Consider the following 19,363-nt stretch of genomic DNA (forward strand, 5'->3'; position numbering starts at 1 on the left):
CCCAACACCGCTCCCCTCGGCGGTTGTTACCAGAGCCTCCAGGAGGGTGGGCAACTGCGGAGTCTGGAACCACCCAAGGGGTTATTCCCAGCTTGGACTGGTCAGGGTGTGCCTGGCGGCTTGGGAGTACTACACAGCTGGGAACAGAAGGGCGGGGGTCACACCACGTGCCCACTAAGGGCAGGTCCCAGCCACTGTAGGGTCAGCAGAGTAAACTGCGGTACAACGGAGTGACACCCTGCGGGTGAGACCTGAAAGGGACTTCACTTCTGGGCGTCTCTATCGTTTTCTGCACAGTGGGGGTAAATCATAGAGGCCATAAGGGATTATTGTGGGGACTCACCTACTGACTGTAAAGGGCTTAAAACAGGAACTGGCTCAGAGAAAGCTCACCTAGGGGCTAAACAGGTCAGTGTGGACTGGCTCCCAACCCCCCCCCCCCTCCGCTTTCAAACTCAGTTCAGCCATCTTTCCCCTCCCCTCTGCCATTCTTCAATTCATCTTCCACACAGACCCCAAAGGGAACTTTCAAAATAAAAAAACAGGATATGTCATTGCTATCTCAGACTCACCAGTGAGTCTGAACTTCTCTCCACTCTGACCCTCACCCCAGGACTCCAAACAGGCTTCTCAGGTCCTCTGTTCCCTGCTCCCTCCTGCCCCAGGGCCTTTGCCCACACTGCCCTGTCTGCTAGGTGTGTTCATATTTTCCTCCTCTGTTAACTCTATCCCACAGCTCTCAGCTCAAGCACCACCCCTTACAGGAAGCCCTCTGATTTTCTCATTTGTCTAATAAGTCTCCTCCGGCCGAGGCTGAGAGCCCCAGGAGAGAACATGTGTACTCAGAACCTAAAAGAACCTGACACAGAATCATGCTGTTGTAACTGTTGCAGGTTTACAAATGCCCAGAAACATCTGGAAGGAACACAGCATTCAGAGTGGCCTCTCTGGTCACTTTGGGAGAGGCGAGGAGTTCACTTACTACTTCACTGAATCAGTTTTTAAGTTAGGACAAAAATAGTGAGGAAGCCTACCTTTCTTGTGGCTAGGAGGCTCAAATTAAATGACACCAAGCAGGGGCTGGGAGAGGGGAAGCAGATAAGGGGCATTTCCCCAGCCACCCAGACCTCTCCCACCCCCACGTCTGCTCCCAGTACATAGTCCCAAAACCCAGCCCAAACACCATCAAAATATTTATTAAAACCAAAGCAGGAGGGAACAGAGCGGTTAGGAAGGCAAATCAAAGTGCAGATTGGAGGGGGGAGGGCAGAGCAACAAGTGGAGCAGAGGGCCCTGTGGTCTGGGCTAGTGGCACCCTTCACCCACCCCTTCTGCCCACCCTGTCAGTGAAGGTCCCCCACTCACCTTTCCCATCTCACATCCATCCTGGGGGGAAGGTGGGGCCCGGCAGTGACCCCCTGGGGAGGGACCACCCCCTTGATCCACCCATGGCTGTCAGTCAGTCAGTCTGTCTCCCTCCCTCACTTTCCCAATAAATAAACCGCTCAGGCCTCAGCTCCTTCGGAGTAGGGCAAAGAACAGCTCAGGGACCCCTGCCCCGCTCAGGGGTATAAGGAGTTGGGGCATCAGTCCCACATCCCTCCTACCCTTTGCTGGTGCCCCAAGCTTGCCAAAGAGGCCTTGATAAATAAATAACGCTCCATTAAAGCTTCAATCAGAAAAACCTTTAAGACGACAGAAGTGCTCTCGCTGTCCTGCAAACAAGCAAGCCAAGGCCTCGCCACCTGGCCTGGTCAGCACGCAGGATTCTGGGGGCAGGTGGCCACCCTGGGCCTCGTGGGGCCCCTGGAGCAAGGAGACCAAAAGTGCAGTTAGAGCCCCCACCACGCGCACACATGGACTCATGCACACACACGTGGACACACTGGGGCGTGTTTTCAGTGCACGCACAGATGTGTTCACCTTCATTCCCCGGTACACGCACACACACATGCTCACACACCACTCACCCCGTGGACACACATGTTGGGTGCCGGGTGCATGCACATACACACCACAAACAGAATCCTTCCCTTCCTGGCTTGCTCAGCCTCCTGGCAGTAGCCAGACTCCAGAGCTAGAAGCTTCTGGAGATAGGGGAGAGGGGTATAAATTAAACGTTTCCAATCAGGATGGGAGGACGGCCAGGGGCAGGGGGCTCCAGGACTGCAAAGACAGGGTGGGCATCTCCGGAGGCCCTGGTCCCCCCGAGCCCCATCAGAAATCCAGAGGGGTAAGGTCCCCAAAGTCACAGTCGAAGAGGTCTCTGATGCCCTCACCCTCCTCAAGGCCAAAGTGGTAGTCGAGGGCCTCATGGGGGGGGGACAGGCTGATGAACTCCTCAGGGAGGAGGCCGGAGAAGTCCTCCCGCACATGTTCCAGGAGAGAGTCGGCCGCTACCAGCGGGGACAGGCGGTCCTCGTCCACAGGGGCCCGCAGGCCGCCCATCCGGGAAAGCAGAGGTTCTGGGGAGATGGGGGAGCATCACAGGCCGGGGACGGCCGGCAGGGAGGGCAGAGGGGGCTATCGTGCCTGCCCACCCCACTGGGAGAGGGACACCGACCCACCGCACCCACCCACCCTTCACCCACCTTGCTCCAGGCTGAGCAGGGACTGGCTGGGATCCGCAGCAGGGGACGAGGGGGGAGATGATGGCGGTGGCACTGTGGTGGCAGGGTCAACTGCCCTGTCCTCCTCCCCAGAGGCTGTCCCCTGGGATGGGGTCTTCCCAGGGCTGATCCCGCCTGCACTCTCCTCAGGGCACAGGAAAACATCAATGGGGCCTTGTTTGCTCTTAAGGGAGATCTGAAAGGTCTGGGTGGAGGCAGCGGGCAGGGTGAATGGAGGCTCAGTGGACCACCAACCCCGCCCAGCCTGTCCTGGGCAGGTCTGGAGTCCTGGGTCTCACCTCTGAGGAGTCTACGGCTTGGAGCTGGGTCTCAGGAGGGGCCTTGATCACCATGACCATCTGCTCTGCAGGGTCTGCAATACTACGAAGGTCCTGGCAGGTCACGTAGGCCAGGGTTGGTGGAGTCAAGGACCACATGACCTTTGACCTCTGGGCTCACCCACCCAGAGAGTTCGTAAGAACCCATACCTACTTAGTCTGTCCTGTCCTCTTCATACCCCACCCCAGGGCCTGGCACACAGTTGGTGCTTGAGTCTCTCACACCCTTGAGCCTCAGTTTCCACATCTGTACAATGACATCATTCCACCCACCTAATCCCAAGGTAATGACGACTGCCTGCAATAATTTGATGTAGGTTACTTAACACAACTCCACGCCTGCTGCTGAGCATTTATTCTGACCCAAGATCTTGGTGTCACTTGGTGGTTGTCTCTAAAACTGATAAACAGAATTTGCAGGGTGCCTAGATGGCTCAGTCAGTTAAGCCTCTGCCTTCGGCTCAGGTCATGATCTCTGGATCCTGGGATCGAGCCCCATATCGGACTCCCTGCTCAGCGGGGAGTCTGCTTTTCCCTCCCCCTGCTCTCATCCCCTCTCATGCAGATGAAGCTGAGGCTCAGAGGGGCTCTGTAACTCATCCAGCCTAACACCAAGGAAGCACTCAGCCCAGAACTGGCAACCAAAGCCAGAGCCCCGTCCTGAATTCAGGGCCCGGGGCCGCACCCAACGGTACTGCCCATCCCCCGGCAGCTCCCCTGACAGTCCAAGGATATCGCTGGCTGTCAGCGTCCTCAGAGAGCAGCCGCAGTTGGGTGGTGCAGAGATGGATCAGGTGGTCCAGCTGCCGCTCGCTCTCCTGGAGCTGCCGCAGGTCTTGGGTCAGGCCTTCCAGCCGCCCGCCAATCCCCACTGCCGCGTGGCTGCCTCTGCAGGTGGCAAAGGGAGGGTCTGCAGCTCCCAACCCGGGAGCCCTAACCCTCAGCACCCGGTCTGCTGCTGCCCATCCTGGGAGGCCCAAGCAAGCCTTCATCCCTCTCTGGGTCTGGCGCCTCGGCTGGGAAACAGCAGAGAGCGGAAGCTGGCCTCCAAGTCAGCCTAGCAGGGGTCTGAATTCGGGCCTGGACGGCTGTAAATACCAACATGTCCCTTCCAGGGGGCAGGAGAGGTAGATGATGACATAGGCATGCCACGGAAAACTGTAAGATCATATAAAAGGACGAGAACGTATCAGATGTACAGACACGGACGCACTTCCAGGACGTGTCATCAAGTAAAAAGAAAAGAAAAATGATGCAGAAGGGAATGATCCACCAAAACTAAAAAAGATGTGTCCCAGAGAGGGGACTAGCACAGCCAGGGAAGGGGGTGAGAGGGGGAAAGACAAAACAAGAATTAACAAGAACCAAACAGTTGTGTTAGACAATCCTACTGACGGCAAGAGAAGGCAGAACGGCCATCACCTAGGGTAGGAGGGGTGGGCAACACTGGGAAGGAGCCCAGGGAACTTTCTGTGGTGCTGGACATGTTCTTCATCCTGATCTGGACGGTGGCTCACCAGGCGAAGAAATACAGGACGGCGCATGGGGCGGCAGGTGTAGCATCTGCAGACTTTCCTCAGGGAAGCCACCTCCCCCCCAAGCCGTGGTTTCCCCAGCTAGACACGAGGATGCGAGGATGCGGACGGCCACGGTGGTGATCGCCATCAGCTCCTGTACGCTGGCCCGGCCCCGGGCCCCAGCCTCCGCCTGCCCTCCCGAGTGGCTGGTACCTACAGCCACTGGATGTGGTTCTTGGACTTCTTGGCAATGAGCTGGATGCCCTCGAGGACATTGGTGATGTCATAGATGCGCCGTTTCTGCACCTTCAGCACCTCGGCGGCCCAGTTCAGATCAACAACGCCATCGGCTGAGCGGCTCAGCAGCTCCAGGAAGCGCTTCGTGGTCAGATTCAGCGAGGTCTCATAGCGTGACTTCTCCCCTGGGGATTTCACACCTGGGGGTCCAGGACAGAGGGCGCCCTCAGCACCACCCCCACACCCAGCCAGGCGAGCCTTCCAGGCAGGGCAGGAAGATGCGGGGGATGGGCAGATGGCATCTTCCCCTTGGCGAAGCCAACAGGGAGGGCCTGGGGCTGCTGCCTGCCAACCACACAACATTCCTCTTCTGGCTGGGGAACTCCCCACCCCCCGGGGCCTGCAGAAGCCATGCCAGGTGGCCACTCCAGCTGCCCCTCGGGGGCCCCCAGACCTGGCTCAGGGCCAGGCCTCACAGACCGGAGCTTACTTTGCTAGAGTGTTTGTCCGTCCACACCCCCAACTTGGGCCCTGTCAGAGGGCCTGCTGCAGCCCAAGCTCTGTGGGTACCTTTTCCTGGGTGGCGACCTCTGCCCCGGGCCGGCCCGCTGCTCTCAGCCAGGTACTGATGGTCTGTTTCCAGGTCCAATCTCCGCTTTACCTGCGGCAGAAACAATGGGAAGATGCCCAAGAATCAGGAGTGAGGCCTCAGGAGACCTGGCTCAGGGCTTGGTGCTCCTGGGCCACCCATGCCCCACTGTGTGTAGTAGGCTGCCTCAGTGTGTGAGGGTCAGGGAGATCCCAGGGGACACAATCCTACCACACGGAACAGGTCACTCAACAGGAGTTCTAGCTCTGCCACTACTTCCCTGGTGCCTGTGGTGGTTTTATTTTTTTTTAAGATTTTATTTATTTATTTGAGAGAGAGAGAATGAGAGAGAAAGGGCATGAGAAGGGGAGGGTCAGAGGGAGAAGCAGACTCCCCGCCGAGCAGGGAGCCGGATGTGGGACTCGATCCTGGGAACTCCAGCACCATGACCTGAGCTAAAGGCAGTTGCCCAGCCAACTGAGCCCAGTTGGCCCCTTGTGGTAGTTTTAAAAGAGGTTTGTAGGGGCACCTGGGTGGCTCAGGCGTTAAGCGTCTGCCTTGGGTTCATTCAGGTCATGATCCCAGGGTCCTGGGATCGAGCTCCCTGCTCAGCAGGAAGCCTGCTTCTCCCTCTCCCTCTGCTTGTGTTCTTTCTCTCGCTTTGTCTCTCTCTGTCAAATAAATAAAAATCTTAAAATAAAAGAGGTCAACAAATTTCTTGATACTCTTCTTTTCAAAAAAATGGGGCCTAATTCTTTTCGCCTTAAGTATGGGCCAGATCTAGTAACTTCCTTCCAAGGAGCAGTGTGATGGGGGTGATGACAAGTCGCCTCTTGGACTGGGTCAGAGACGCGCTGGAGCTTCCTTCTTCCTTCCTACATTGGACCACTCGCCCTGGGGAGAGCTGCGGCCATGTCCCACAGGCCCAAGTGGCAAGGCACTGAGGCCTCCTCCAGTAGCAGTGTGAGTCTTAGAAACAAGTCCTCCAACCTCAGATCCTGAGCCAGAAGCACTAAGCTAAGCCTCCTCTGAATTCCTGCCCCACCAAGTCTGTATGATAATGAATGTTTGTTACTGGGGTGTTTTTTAATTAAGTTTTTAATTTCAATTGTAGTATCATTAACACACAGTGTTGTATTAGTTAAGTGCTTGTTGTTTTAAGTCATCTGGCTCCAGGTCCCTTGGGCAAGTCACCTCCTCTCTGGTTTCTGTGAACATGGTGGCCGCTAGCGCTCACCACATGATTTGCACATGTTAATTCATTCTGTCCTATGGATTAGCAGCACAATAATGGCTCTGTTTCGGGGCGCCTGGGTGCCTCAGTCGATTGGGCATTTGCCTTCAGCTTAGGTCATGATCTCAGGGTCCTGGGATAGAGCCCCGCATCGGGCTCCCTGCCCAGGGGGCGTCTGCTTCTCCCTCTCCCTCTGCTGCTCCCCCTGCTTGTGTGCTCTGGTGCTCTCTGTCAAATAAATACATAAAATCTTTAAAAATAATAATAATAATCATGATTCCATTTTACAAATAAAGTAACTGAAGTCCAGAAAGGCCCAAGGCCAGATGGCCAGGAAGCGGCTGAGCCAGGATTCCCATCCAGAACGCTCTCGGATTTAGTCACATACACTGGAGGACGGAGATTGCCCCCAAGTCCCACAGGGATCTCAGGCCCATCCTGACTCACACCAGCCAAACCTACCCCTCCCTCACCCACAGGGTTTCCTGAACTAGAACCTCATTAAGGCGGCCATGCCCTCATCACATCTGGTTGCCAAGAAATCCCATCACCACAGTCAGTCTCCTCCCCACCTCCATCTGTCCCTCTCCAGCCTAGTACCCTCCTGCCACTTCTCTGTGTGAACTTCTGCTGAGATGGGTTTTCTCACAAAACTCTGCCTCCAAGCCTCAGCCCACAGGGCTTCCCTCCCAGAAGAGCCCTCACCTCCCTCCCTCCTCTTCACACGGATTCTTTCCACCTCTGTGGGCAGGCACCTCACCCATTACTTCGGTCCTTCTGATGCCGCAATGACCGGGCCTCTTCTCCTGCCAAAGTGTGTCAAACCCAAGCTTTGCCCACATTACCTCTTCCTACAAATTTCCGGAGACGCGTCTGTCTCACCTGGAAGACAGTGACCCCTCAGAGGCAGGCGCTGGGCCTGAATCCTCACCGTCCGCTGTGGGGCCTGGCGCTAACAAGCGTGTTTGCACGCTCATGGGTGCCCTCGGGCATCCCAGGGGCGGGGGTAGAAGCACTCACACAGGCCAAGTGCCTCTTGTGCACTGAGTTCCGCTAAAGAACAGCGTTCCCCACATTCAGTTATCAAACCCTCTGTCCAGACCTTGCAACAGATGCCGTGATGACCTCCCCTTCCCCAGGGGCCTGCACCTCAGAAAGATCATTTGGCCTTGCTCTCGCAAGGGCCAGGAGGTGAGCCCTAACAGGCTGGCACAGAGGCCACGTTCCTATCTGCCACGTGCCCTGCCTCCCTGCTGCCTAGTCCAGAAGCCAGCCCCCGAACGCCAGCCTTGTCCCTTGGGCCTGAACCTAGTGTGCACCTGCCAACAGCACCCCTCCTCTTCTCCCTGTTCCTCAGACCCCTGCCCACCCTGAAGCCAGGTCAGTGCCACACCCTGAAGCAAGGGCTCAAGCAGATGTCCATTTCTGCCACTGCTCTCTAGACAGCTTGGCACAGGAGCCTAAAAAGGCAGAGCTGAACTGCCTTCTCGTGATCTCTGTCTGTCAAATAAATAAAATCTTTAAAAAAAAAAAAAAAGAAGAAAGAAAGGCAAAGCTGAAGACACACAGAATGCTGGCGAAAAAATGTGGACCACTCCACCAACCATCTGTGGAAGGGGAGCCCCAAAGTGTGGCTCGTCCGGCCCCTGGAATACCACGTAGCTGTCAAGGCCTGAGGGAGGGTGACATAGAATCCACTCAAAGACAATGACAAGAAAAACATTGTTAGAGGGCCATGCATTGATCGGATCCCTTTTTGGATTAAAAAAAAAATCTCATGAAACATCTTTCTCTGGTTTAGTTTCCCATATTTCAGAATCCATTCGAGGAGTAAACTCCAGACGGTGTGTGTGTGGGGACCACCATGGGGACTGTTATGGTATCTTATCAAGGGTGGATGACCCACTGTTTAAACATAGAAATAAAGGGAAAACTACAATTTCTAAAACTTAAGAAAAAGAAAACTGTCACAACCACCTTAAAAAAAAAAAAACAGGCTTAGGAAAAGAAAGTAGAAGGAAAAATGGATGGGTTGGCATCTAACTTTTTGGTCTCTTAACTCTTTTTGTATAGTAAATGTCTATTATATTTAACTTGTTTTTTTTTTTTAAAGATTTTTTACTTATTTGACAGACAGAGATCACAAGTAGGCAGAGAGGCAGGCAGAGAGAGAGGAAGGGAAGCAGGCTTCCCGCTGAGCAGAGAGCAGGATGCGGGGCTTGATCCCAGCACCCTGGGATTCTGACCTGAGCCGAAGGCAGAGGCTTTAACCCACTGAGCCACCCAGGCGCCCCTACTTATTATTTTTTTTTTTTTAACAGCCATGACAACAGGAAAGAAGTGGATGGGAAGGGCCAGAAGAAACAGCTGAATTGTATAGAAACTTGTGTATGCAAGAGGTGCTCAATGAATGCTCACTGATGCTGAAGCTGAACCTGTGGCTGGCTTCAAAGACTGCCCCAAACCAATGCCAGTGCAGAAGGTCAGAGGAGGTCACAGCTGAATTGGCCAGTGGCTACCCAGAGGTACAAGACGGGGCAGTGGTGGAGGGCCAGTGCTAGGCCCATGTTTCCGAACTTCAGCTCCAGCATGGTGCCAGCCCTTACCACCGGCACCCCCCGCAGAAAATGGCTACTAGTGCTTCAGTGCTGTGAGGGCAGAGGCTCCTTTAGTGCCTGTGTCTAGTACCTCTTGGGCGTTCACTAACTCAACAACAGTTGAATGAATGGAATGCTCGGGCCTACAGGGCAGCAGCCCCTGACACAGCTGAGGGTGGGGTGGAGCACGTGTCCTCAGCCCAGTCTCTGGCAGTCCCTCAGAACCTGGAGCTCAGCCTCTACAGCCCTGGGGGTCTGCTAAGTATGCAGTTTGCAGGTCCAGGTCCCAGGCTGGCACCTGCACAGAAAGGTCACCGGGATATAGGTGACCTGCCCCTTGGTACAATCCTCTTGCCTTCACCCATCAGAAGGGTCCCTGAACTTCCTGCAACCTCTATTAGCATCTCCAGGGGGCAAAGCATCCCCGTGGCTAATTGGTTAACCGCTCAGGAAGTCTGGAATGGTCCCTCCATTTCACTAGCTGAACGACCTACCATCCCTGGGTCTCATCTTCCCTCTCTGTAAAAGGGGATGGATGTTGAGAGTTAACTGGATGAAGTACTTGGCACACAGCCTGACACACAAAACAGTCTCAAAACAATGGTGGCTCCTATTGTTATTAACATCTTGGTGATTCCGGAAGGAAGGCAGCACTGGGCGAGGGGCCAAGGGAGTTAGGAGAGACTTGCCGGGATGCCTCAGGGACCAGCTGCCACCCAGGCCCCCATAAGCAGTTGGACAGCTTCCACCTCCTTGCCCTGGCTCTGCCTCACCCCTCCCACTCGCTCCAAGCTCCCTGCTGAGACCCCATCCTGCCTGGCTGGCCTGGCCCCCCGCCTCCTGCCCCCTGCCAGCCTTCCATGCCCCACCTTCACCCACAGGCTCTGCCAGTCAAACTGGTCTCCACACCCAGTCCTGCAGCCCACGGGTCCAAGCTTCAGGCCTTTGCACCCTTCTCCCCTGTAATTCAGCAACTTCTTTTTGGGCTCCCCCGCTCCCCAGTCCAAATTGCTCTTGAGCCTCCTGCTGCTCAGGGAACACTTTATCAAGCCATCTCCCTGGGATGTTTACTCTCTCCTGGCACTGGGGGGCCTCCATTCCAGCTCCCAGAGGCTCAGCCCACCCAGTACTTCCCTGGGGGCCTAGGGGTCTGCCTGCCTGATTAATGAGGCTCCATGGCAACCAGGGCCTGTGAGGGTGGAGGGTGGCAGATGGAAGGACAGGCAGAGGGAGGGGATCAGCAGCTGGCCCAGCCACCCCGCCCCTGCAGAGAAGGCCTCCCAGCCAGGAGGCCTGTCCCCAGAGGCCCAGAGGCCCAGGCCTGCACCTGGCAGTGGAGGCTCTAGGGAGGAAGGAGGGTCTCCTCAATGACTCTTCAACAGTCTGGCCCCAGGACACCCCCTCTTCACCTCCCCAAGGAGCCATCCCCACTACCCTGCCACGAGTTCTGGTCTGGAGCCAGCAGGCCTCAGTTCAAATCCCAGCCCCACCACTTGCAGCCGTATGACCGGGGGCAAGTCACTTCCCCTCTCTGGGCCTCAGTTCAGATGGGCACAGTGACAACACTGAGCTCACAGCATGGTTGTGAGTTTTAGCTGGCTCAAAGTCTGCCAGAGACCTGGCATGCATGCAACGCCAACTTAATACACGTGGGCCATTATTACCACTGATTCTGACCCTCAAGCGGCTCTGGGAAGCTGAGGCCCGCTGCAGAAGAGCAAACGGGGACTGGCCCGAGGTCACCCCGCACCCTGGGGCGGGGCCTTGAGGCCCCACCCAGGCTCGGTCCCGCCCAGCCCGGGAGCTTCGGCCCACCCCCCCTCCCCCGCCCCCGTTGCCTCCGGGCCAAAAAGCGCGCCCCGCCCGGGTCTGCAAGGGGGGTCCCGACGCGCACTCGGCCCGAGGTCCCTGCTGTCCGTACCGGCGGGCGGCCGAGCGCAGGGCGCGGCGCGCTGGGTGTGGGCCGGGGCGCCTGCGGCGTGGCGAAGAGCAGCAGGTCGGGGTCGCGGGGGCCGGCAGCGGGCGCGGCGGGGGCCGGCGGGGCGCTGGCGTCCTGCGCGGTGGAGATGATGACGATCTGCGAGGAGTCGAGCAGTCGCAGCGCGCCGGCCCCGAGCAGGGCCTCCAGCGCCGGCGCGCATGGGCCGCCTGTGGGGGCCCCGGCCACGGCCATGGCGCTTACGGCCCGCGCGGCCCGGGTGGCAGGCGGCGGCGGCGGCGCGGGCCCATGGCTGCAGGCCGCGGCGAGGGCTCGATCCCGCTCCGCCCCCGGCCGCCGCTGCCTGCAAAGTCCCGGCCACTTTTACGCGCCAAATCCTTTTTGCCGCGAAAGAGCCACGAGCCGCCGAGCGCTCTCACCATTGGCTGTCCGGACTGTGACGTAGGCGACGGCGACGGGGCCCATTGGCTGCAGCGCGCCGGACCGGCGGCAGTGGGCGGGTCGGGGCGTCGGCGCGAGGAGGCACGGCCAATCGCGGCACCGGGCGCGCGCAGGCTTTGTCGGGGCGGTGCCGGGCGATTTCGCACTCCCCGCCCCCAGCCGGGACTGTCCCTACCCGAGGCGTGGTGGCCCCGCTCCCACCCCGACGCACCGCATCCTGCTGATATGTGGAGACCTTTAGGACAGAGGGTCCGTTCTGCACTTCACACCATACGCAGACCTCACGTGACCCCTAGACTCTGCCACCTGTAGCCCCAACAACCTCAGTTCGGATCGCTAGAAACTGCCCTTCCTCTTTTCTAAGTTCAGCCCCACCTCCAAAGCCCCAGCTGCCGCTCACATCCTCAACTTGCCCCACCTATACCGTTTACTTTCAAATCCTGCACCTGCCTTGTCCCTCTGCCCCTGAGCCTGAGCAGAAGGGGACTGCTAGGAAGTGGGGAGGGACATCTGGCCCAATACAGCGTGGGGCTTTCCTGTAAGCCCCCTTTTAGCCGGAATCTCTTCAATAGTCAATGAACAGCATCTGCTTGAACTCATTCATTTCACCCATTTATTCAGCAAACGTTTTGAGAGCCTGCTCTGTGCCCCATTCTTAATTCAGACCTTGAAGAGCTCGGTTTAGTGAAAAGAGGAACAGAGATAACAAATGTTTGGAATATGATGAGGAATTTCCACCATTAACTCCATGTAAGAACTCACAAAGGGAAGAGGTGAGGGTGCTGAGCATGAAAATGCATTTAATCCAGAGGCCCTGGGACCTCTCCATCAGCCATTTCTCATTGCTCAGGTCAGCTGATTTGACCAATATTGTCCTCTCTGTGCCAGGCCTTGTGCCAGCTCTGAGGGCAGAGATGTGAGACTTGATCATTTCTATGAACTTGCCTGCCATCTGGTGGGGATGATCCACAGGGAAAAAAATAAAAAAATAAATAAGGAAAAAGAAGCTAATACACAAACAAGGATCATATCCCTAGGGCAAGAATAAACACGACTTCCTCCAGAGAGCCCTCCAGGGTTGTAATTACTCACTTCCTCCATTGCTCCAGGCTGCCTCTGTTCCAACACTGACCACACATTCAGTTGCTCCATCTGCCTCTCCTATCAGACTGGGAGCTCCAACAGGGCCTCCTCCCGACACTGGTCTGGCCCAGAACAGGTGCTGAGAAAGGTTAGGAAAGGAACAGACTACTGGCTGAGGCTACACAGAATACAGCATGGAGGCCCTGGGTCTCTAAAAGGAGTCCTCAGCACCCGGCTTCAGAATCACCTGGGCACTGGTTAACTTTGGGTCCACCCAGCCTTGCCAATTTAGAATTTCTAAGTGCTCAGGAATCTCTATTTTCACCATCAGTCCCCTACCCACCCCGCCCCCCAATGCCAGATGATTTTTATGCAGGTTCACATTTGAGAACAAACAGTATACCAGTATAACCAAAATGTGTAGTGTAGCCTTGAATTATAGCCCCTTGAGGACAATTCTCAGCTCCAGTTTCCTCATCTGTAAAATGGGCACATTGCCCTGGCCCTTCCTGGGTTGCCATCAGGATAAAAAAAAAAACATAGGGGATCTACTGTAAGTGTTCCCTAAACTCTGAGGTGATTTAGGAAAGCAGCAGGAGTTTCCAAAGCAGTTTTTGAAATTACTCATTGTAGGGGGCACCTGGGTGGCTCAGTTGGTTAAACATCTGACTCTTGATTTCAGTTCAGGTCATGATCTCAGGGTCGTGCATGAGATCTAGCCCTGTGTCGGGCTCTGCACTGGGCGTGAAGCCTGCTTGGGATTCTCTCTCTCCCTCTCTCTCTGCCCCTCCCCATTCTGCGCTCTTTCTCTGAAGAAAAGAAAGAAAGAAATTTCTTGTTGTAAATCCTAGGCTGTCAGCACTAAAAGGGACCAGAGAGACTGTAAGCCTCTTGCTGTAGAGATGGGGAAATTGAGGCCCATTCAAAAGTAGGGACCTGTGAGGTTAACCAGTGATAGAATCTGGCCTACACTGAATACCCAGGCATGGGGCTAGCCTGTCCCTCTTCTCCCCAGATAGAGAAGCCACCATTATTAGAATGGTAGGTCTCATTTGAAATAATCAAGCCAGACTCTGAAGGAGAATAGAGAAGCCAGCAACATTCCCATTCCAGGTGGAGCTTCCTTTCTCTGTATCTTCCCAAAGGGTCTCAATAATGCTAACATTTGCTTCATAAAGTACTCCCAGACCCCATAGTCATTCAACAAACAAGTTATTGAGCACCTGTCTTCTGCCAAGCACTGTACTGGTTGCTGGAGAAGGAAGACAGATATGGCTGTTATTGCCCCATTGATGAGAAAGCTGAGGCCCAAAGGGCATGAGCTTACCTAGCAAATGAAAAGACTATTATTCATGCTTGCTGGAAGTCAGAGCTAGGGGTTTACCAAAGCCCTGGCCTCCCCAAAATATTCAGGTACCCAACCTCCCAGGTAGAAGCAGGTGCCTTTCTTCCCACAATCCCTCCTGTCCTGCTGCAGCAGAAAGGAGTGAAGACCAGAATTCCCAGTGTGAAATCAAGAAAGAGATAAGAGCCTTCTGTATCTATTAATACCCACTTGAAAGCAGCAAAGTCCTGAAAGATGGGGCCCCTTGGCCTCAAGCCTGGGAGATACTGATAAGGCTGTTCTCAACATCAACAGTGCTCTTCAGGCTGGTAGGCTTCCAAAAACTCCACAGTTACTGGGCAACCACTTCCAGGGATGATCTCTTTTCAACCATTAATCCCCTAGGTGAAGATTGTTTATCCACATGGTGCAGGAAGAAGGGGGGCACTTGCAGCTTAAGGTCAGAGGGCAGAAAGGAGATGGGAACTTAGCCGGTTCCACTGCCAAGCCCTAGTGCCTGCCCTTCATACCTCATCACTCCCTGTAAATACCCCAAGAGCCAGGCTCAGGGCTGTCAAGATTATAATGTGTGGTTCCCGAAAGCTAATATGATGGATAGCAGCTTAATTGGTAGGTGTTCACCCCATCACCACCTCCACCAACATCTAACTCTAGAGAAGGAGTCCGAAGCGATGGAAGCTCCTGGGGCCACCACCATCCTCAGTGTGGAGATTTCTTTCCCTTGAATTTTTCCCAGAAGCAGGATTGTGTGGAACTGATAGGAAGAGCTTCTGAATTAGGTGGCTCTAAATGGGAACCTCGGTCTGTGTGACCTTGGACAAGTCAATTCATTTCTTGAATCTCATTCAATCCACAGATATTTATTAATTGTGTCAGACATTGTGCTGGGTGCTGGGGAGACAGCTGGATGCAAAACAGACCCCCTCTCTGATACCTGCAGCTCACAGTCCAGCGGGAGATTCAGAATTATTTACATGAACCTGCACAATAGGCTCATTAAGAATTTTGACCAAGGGGTGCCTGGGTGGCTCAGCCATTAAGCATCTGCCTTTGGCTCAGGTCATAATCCCAGGGTCCTGGGAGCATCTGCCTTCAGGTCATGATCCTGGGGTCCTGGGATCGAGCCTCACATCGGGCTCCCTGCTCAGCAAGAAGCCTGCTTCTCCCTCTCCCACTCCCCCTGCTTGTGTTTCCTCTCTCATTGTGTCTCTTTCTGTCAAATAAATAAAATCTTAAAAAAAAAAGTTTGACCTTCCCCCCTAAAAAACGTTAGACGACACAAATAATTCAAGCTTATTTTTTCCACATATACCACCTTGATGAAGCATACATTCTTACATCTAAAAAAAAAAAATCTCCAAACATGAACATCCCATCATTATAAAGACTGCATCATTGGAAGAAATGATTCTGTGGCGACTTAATTTTATTAAGGGGCACAGCAACATCCACTGTTGCGTTCTGGCAGAGGGAGGCGGGGAGTTTTATGTCTGCAGCGTGGCATTGGTCTCAAATGGTCCTCATTGCTACACTGAATTCTCTGACTGACACTTCGCTGCCCCTGGAGATGTCCTGTCACTGTGCCAGTTCTGGCTATGTCTGCACATTGGTCTCTTACCCATCTGAGAGGCCATCAAACAGGAGCAAGCTTGGGAATCGGGCTGACCCCAGCTCTGTGCTTTGGCTAGATGACCTTGAGTAGGGGATTCACACTCTTGAAGGGCTTGGCTTACCCCATCTGTACAAAGGTCAAAGTCTCCTTTATAGGATGTGTGTCAGGCTAAAATGAGAAAACAAGATTTGCAAACTGTCCCGCAGGTATGACTTCATTTGCCCACGAAGGTTTTTTTTTTTTTTTTCCCTGAATTGTGAATTAGCTTAAAATTTTCTTAAATTGGGAAATGTTATATAAAATTTTGAATATTCGGCTTTCCTTTAAAACAGCACTAGCCAGGCCATCGTGGTGCTGAGCGGTTGCTGTCCCCCACTGAGCCAGTGGCCCTCAGTGGCCTTCCTTGTCCTGCTACTCCAGGGATCTAAGTTCATGATCCCTGATGCCTGCGCCTGGCACAGAGTAAGCACCCTTTAAATGTTAACAATTACTAGTGATATTCTTACTGCTGAGGAACCAACCAGCACCTGCGCAGCTCCTCCGTTTTGCAGGCAACTAAAGAGAGGACGTGAGCAAGGAAGAGTAAAAAAGTGGGGCTTTCGTGGTGAAACAGGAAACATGGGGCTTGGTGCCAGCTAACAGCTGCCTTGCTGTGTGGCCTTGGCTAAGTCCTTGGCCATCAATCGGTCCACGTGGTTAGTAGGGTATGGGCCGGAGGGTCCAGGGTATGGCCTCAGTGACAGGTCTCAGATCCACAAGCCATCCTCCCTTCCCCCAAACCCCATTACCCACTGAACTCATGCTCTGGGGGCCTCTCTTTTCTCCAAGGCTCACCCAGTGCCACTTCCATTCTCTGCATCACCCAACCTCTGAGAAGGGATTCTGCTTTTCCAAGGAGAGGAGGAGAACCAGAGATAGTAGCCGTGCTCGCCCAGAGCACGGCCGCAGAGCCAGCAAGGGAGCCTTAGAGCAGAGGGGCTCTGCGTTTTACAGAGGGGCTCTGTAAAAGGAGAATGATAAAAAGAGCATGTTTACTGGATAGGGTTGTTGGGACATTAAAGTGCTTAGGACAGTAGCTGGCGCAGGGAGCGTGCTCAGTAAATGTCAGCTGCTGATAGGAATCAAAGAGGAATCACAAAAGCAGCTTGCTTACATCTCCTCTTGAGGTGGCAAGGAGGCAAAGAAAACTGCTCTAGAGAGGCTGCAGAATCGGAGAATTTTCGTGAAGCAATCTCTACATACCCTCCCCCTCCCCAGGAGGCACAGGTGGGCGCAAAGACAAGGAGAAAAATACATTCAAAGGGCAATGGAGTGTATAGATGAGGCGATCCCCTATTCCATAGATTCTAGACTTTCCCCCCCATATTTTAATATCTCTGAAATTGAGGTGCATTGTACAATCAATAGCATGTCCTGAACTGTAGTTGGTAGCTCTTTTCTTTCTCAGGGGGTCCCAACAATGTCGGAGCTCCTCTTCCATGGAGCCTTCGGAGTAATGAGATCTAATGTACAAAACGCACTGGGCACAAGCTCTCAGATTACTCTCATCATCTTCAGCATCACCAGCACATTCGAGGCTGTCCAGGGCGGAACAAGCGGCTTTTCTTCCTTTTTCTCGTTTTCTCGCTGACACCTGCTGACCTGCATTTGGTCCCGGGGTTGACAGGCACATGGCAAATGCGGTTAGGGAGGGCCGTAGGGAGGGCTCAGGATAGGAAGAGAAAGGCTTTTCATAATATATTAAGATATTCAGAGAGGAGGAGCCAGGGATTTTTTTTTTAACAAAAAAAAAAAAAAAAAAAAAAAAATCCCTGCTGGAAGCCAGAGTTCTATATATGCCAAACAGGCCAGGAAACCCAGCAGGCCTCCCGGAGCTGGCAATGAACCGAATCAGGGGCATTGTGTCCAAGCCACTGGCTGGCTGAGGGGGCATTGTTAGGGCCTGGCCCTGTCTGGGAAGAGGGGGCTGGAGGGGGCAGGGGGAGTGTGTTCCCATGACTCCCTGGGGAGTAATAACAATTGGAGCGAGCTGGGAAGCCCGCATGCCAGGGGCCCCAGGCCTGCAGGGGGCTGAAGACGCAAGGGGGGGCAAGTCAGGGCTTCCCTTTCTCAGGTGGGGGGGCAGGGCCTAAGGAGGGGGAACATGGGGGTCATTCGCTATACCCCTCTTTCTCACCCCCCACAGCCCCGGGCCACAGAGTCTCTCCAAATTACACCCCATATGTGCCCACTTCTCTCCACCTCACAGGCCCACCCTGGTCCAGACCACCATAACCTCTCCCCCAGACCCCCGGGTGCCTTCCTCACGGGGTCCTCGCTGCCGGCCTGGCTGCCTACAGTCTTCTCCATGTGTTGAGAGAAGAATCTTCCTAAGAGTTAAATCACATCACATCACTCCCCAGCTGAAACCTGCCAAAGGCTGCCCATAACACTTAGAAGGAAACCCAAACCAATTAGTCTGGCCTACAACACCCGCTTGCTAGGCCCGGCCTGCTTCTCAGCCTCCATCCCCGGCACTCCAGCACACCCCCGCCCTGCGCTCTGTCCCAGCCTCGAGGGCTTCCTGCCAGGCCCTGGAATGCTTTCAGCTGGTTCCCTCCTCTGCCCACTTTGCAGATCCTGCGCTGGGAACACCCTTCCTCTGGATCTTTGCATGGCTCTCTGCTCATCATGAGTCTCAGGCCTTCCCTGGAAAATAGACCCTTTTTGTTCTGCCCTTCCAGGTCATTCTATGACACTGCCCTGTGCTACTGACTTCTAGCACCCGCTGCCCTCCAAAATGATGGACTTCATGCCAGCCTTCCCTCCCCTTGACTGTAAGCTTCTGGTGGGCAGGACCTGGCCCTTCATTGTTGAGTCCTAGCGTCCAGTGTCACTAGGTACTTGGTACTTAGTAAGGACCAGGCCAACATCAGCCAGTATATTTATTTATTTATTGGACAGGGAGAGACACAGCGAGAGAGGGAACACAAGCAGGGGGAGTGGGAGAGGGAGAAGCAGGCTTCGCACTGAGCAGGGAGCCCGATGTGGGACTCAATCTCAGGACCCCAGGATCATGACCTGAGCCAAAGGCAGACTTACCCAACGATTGAGCCACCCAGGCGCCCCCAGCCAGTATTTTTCTTATTCCCGTGCTCAGGGCTTGGTGAAGGACACCTGCCATGTGGTCAGGCTGGGAAGGTCACTCTCAAGCAAAAGTTCTGAATCTCCTCCATGAGCCCCAGTTCCAGGAAACTTGTACAGAAACAAAATCACGTCTGCGTATTCACCAGCCTCTGACTGCAATGCAGCACCTTGCGTTCCATGCAGGCAACAGACCAGGGGCCTATTAGCAGCACCAGGACTTCGTCAGTGACAGAAACCACAGCTACGCCCGTGCCGTGTCCCAGCTGCGCCAGAGGCTTGAGGTACTGTGGACACCTGAGGCACCTGGGACATCAAGACACTTCTAGACCTGCCACGATTTATTTCTTTAGTGGGTTAAAAAAAGGAAAAAAGCATATATTATTAAATTACAATTTAAAAAATATTTTGATAATTATCTCAAGTCAATATAATTCTTGTCTTTTGTAATCCTGTGTATTTTATTTATTTATTTAGAGAGTGAGATCACGAACACATGAGCCGTGGGGGAGGGGGAGGGGCAGAGGAGAGAGAGAGAAACTTAAGCAGTTTCCATGCCCAGGACTCGGGGTAGGGGGGCTCAATCTCACCACCCTGAGATCATGACCTGAGCTGAGATTAAGAGTCAGACCCTTGACCAACTGAGCCACCCAGGTGCCCCCTACGTATTTTATTTAATGAGGTTTTAAAAAAATATTT

General features: G+C 54.2%; 1 protein-coding gene across 2 annotated transcripts; it reads right to left on the minus strand.

Moving 5' to 3' along the window:
* Positions 1-1,180: 1,180 nt before the first annotated feature.
* Positions 1,181-11,421, minus strand: E2F1 (E2F transcription factor 1). 2 transcript variants are annotated; one of them, XM_047745878.1, is made up of 8 exons: positions 11,043-11,421; positions 5,272-5,362; positions 4,682-4,901; positions 3,683-3,835; positions 2,909-3,023; positions 2,592-2,814; positions 2,280-2,465; positions 1,181-1,806 (listed from the first exon to the last, which is right to left on the minus strand). In XM_047745878.1, the coding sequence occupies exons 1-8, from the start codon at positions 11,292-11,294 to the stop codon at positions 1,688-1,690; spliced, it is 1,359 nt and encodes a 452-aa protein (XP_047601834.1). In that variant the 5' UTR covers positions 11,295-11,421; the 3' UTR covers positions 1,181-1,687. The 2 variants fall into 2 exon arrangements, with proteins under 2 accessions (XP_047601834.1, XP_047601835.1); XM_047745879.1 differs by having other exon boundaries at positions 1,181-2,465.
* Positions 11,422-19,363: the final 7,942 nt, after the last annotated feature.

This window comes from Lutra lutra, chromosome 9 (assembly GCF_902655055.1).
Source record: "Lutra lutra chromosome 9, mLutLut1.2, whole genome shotgun sequence".
NCBI lineage: Eukaryota > Metazoa > Chordata > Mammalia > Carnivora > Mustelidae > Lutra > Lutra lutra.

What these genes read in the sequence shown, in the direction of transcription:
- E2F1 (XM_047745878.1), bottom strand. Translation starts at nt 11,294, where the DNA reads ATGGCCGTGGCCGGGGCCCCCACAGGCGGCCCATGCGCGCCGGCGCTG. An exon ending in CCTGCTCAGCCTGGAGCAAG is followed by an intron (nt 2,466 to 2,591) that starts GTGGGTGAAGGG and finishes CCATCTCCCCAG; the next exon opens with AACCTCTGCTTTCCCGGATG. An exon ending in CCACTTTGGCCTTGAGGAGG is followed by an intron (nt 1,807 to 2,279) that starts GTGAGGGCATCA and finishes TCCTTGCTCCAG; the next exon opens with GGGCCCCACGAGGCCCAGGG.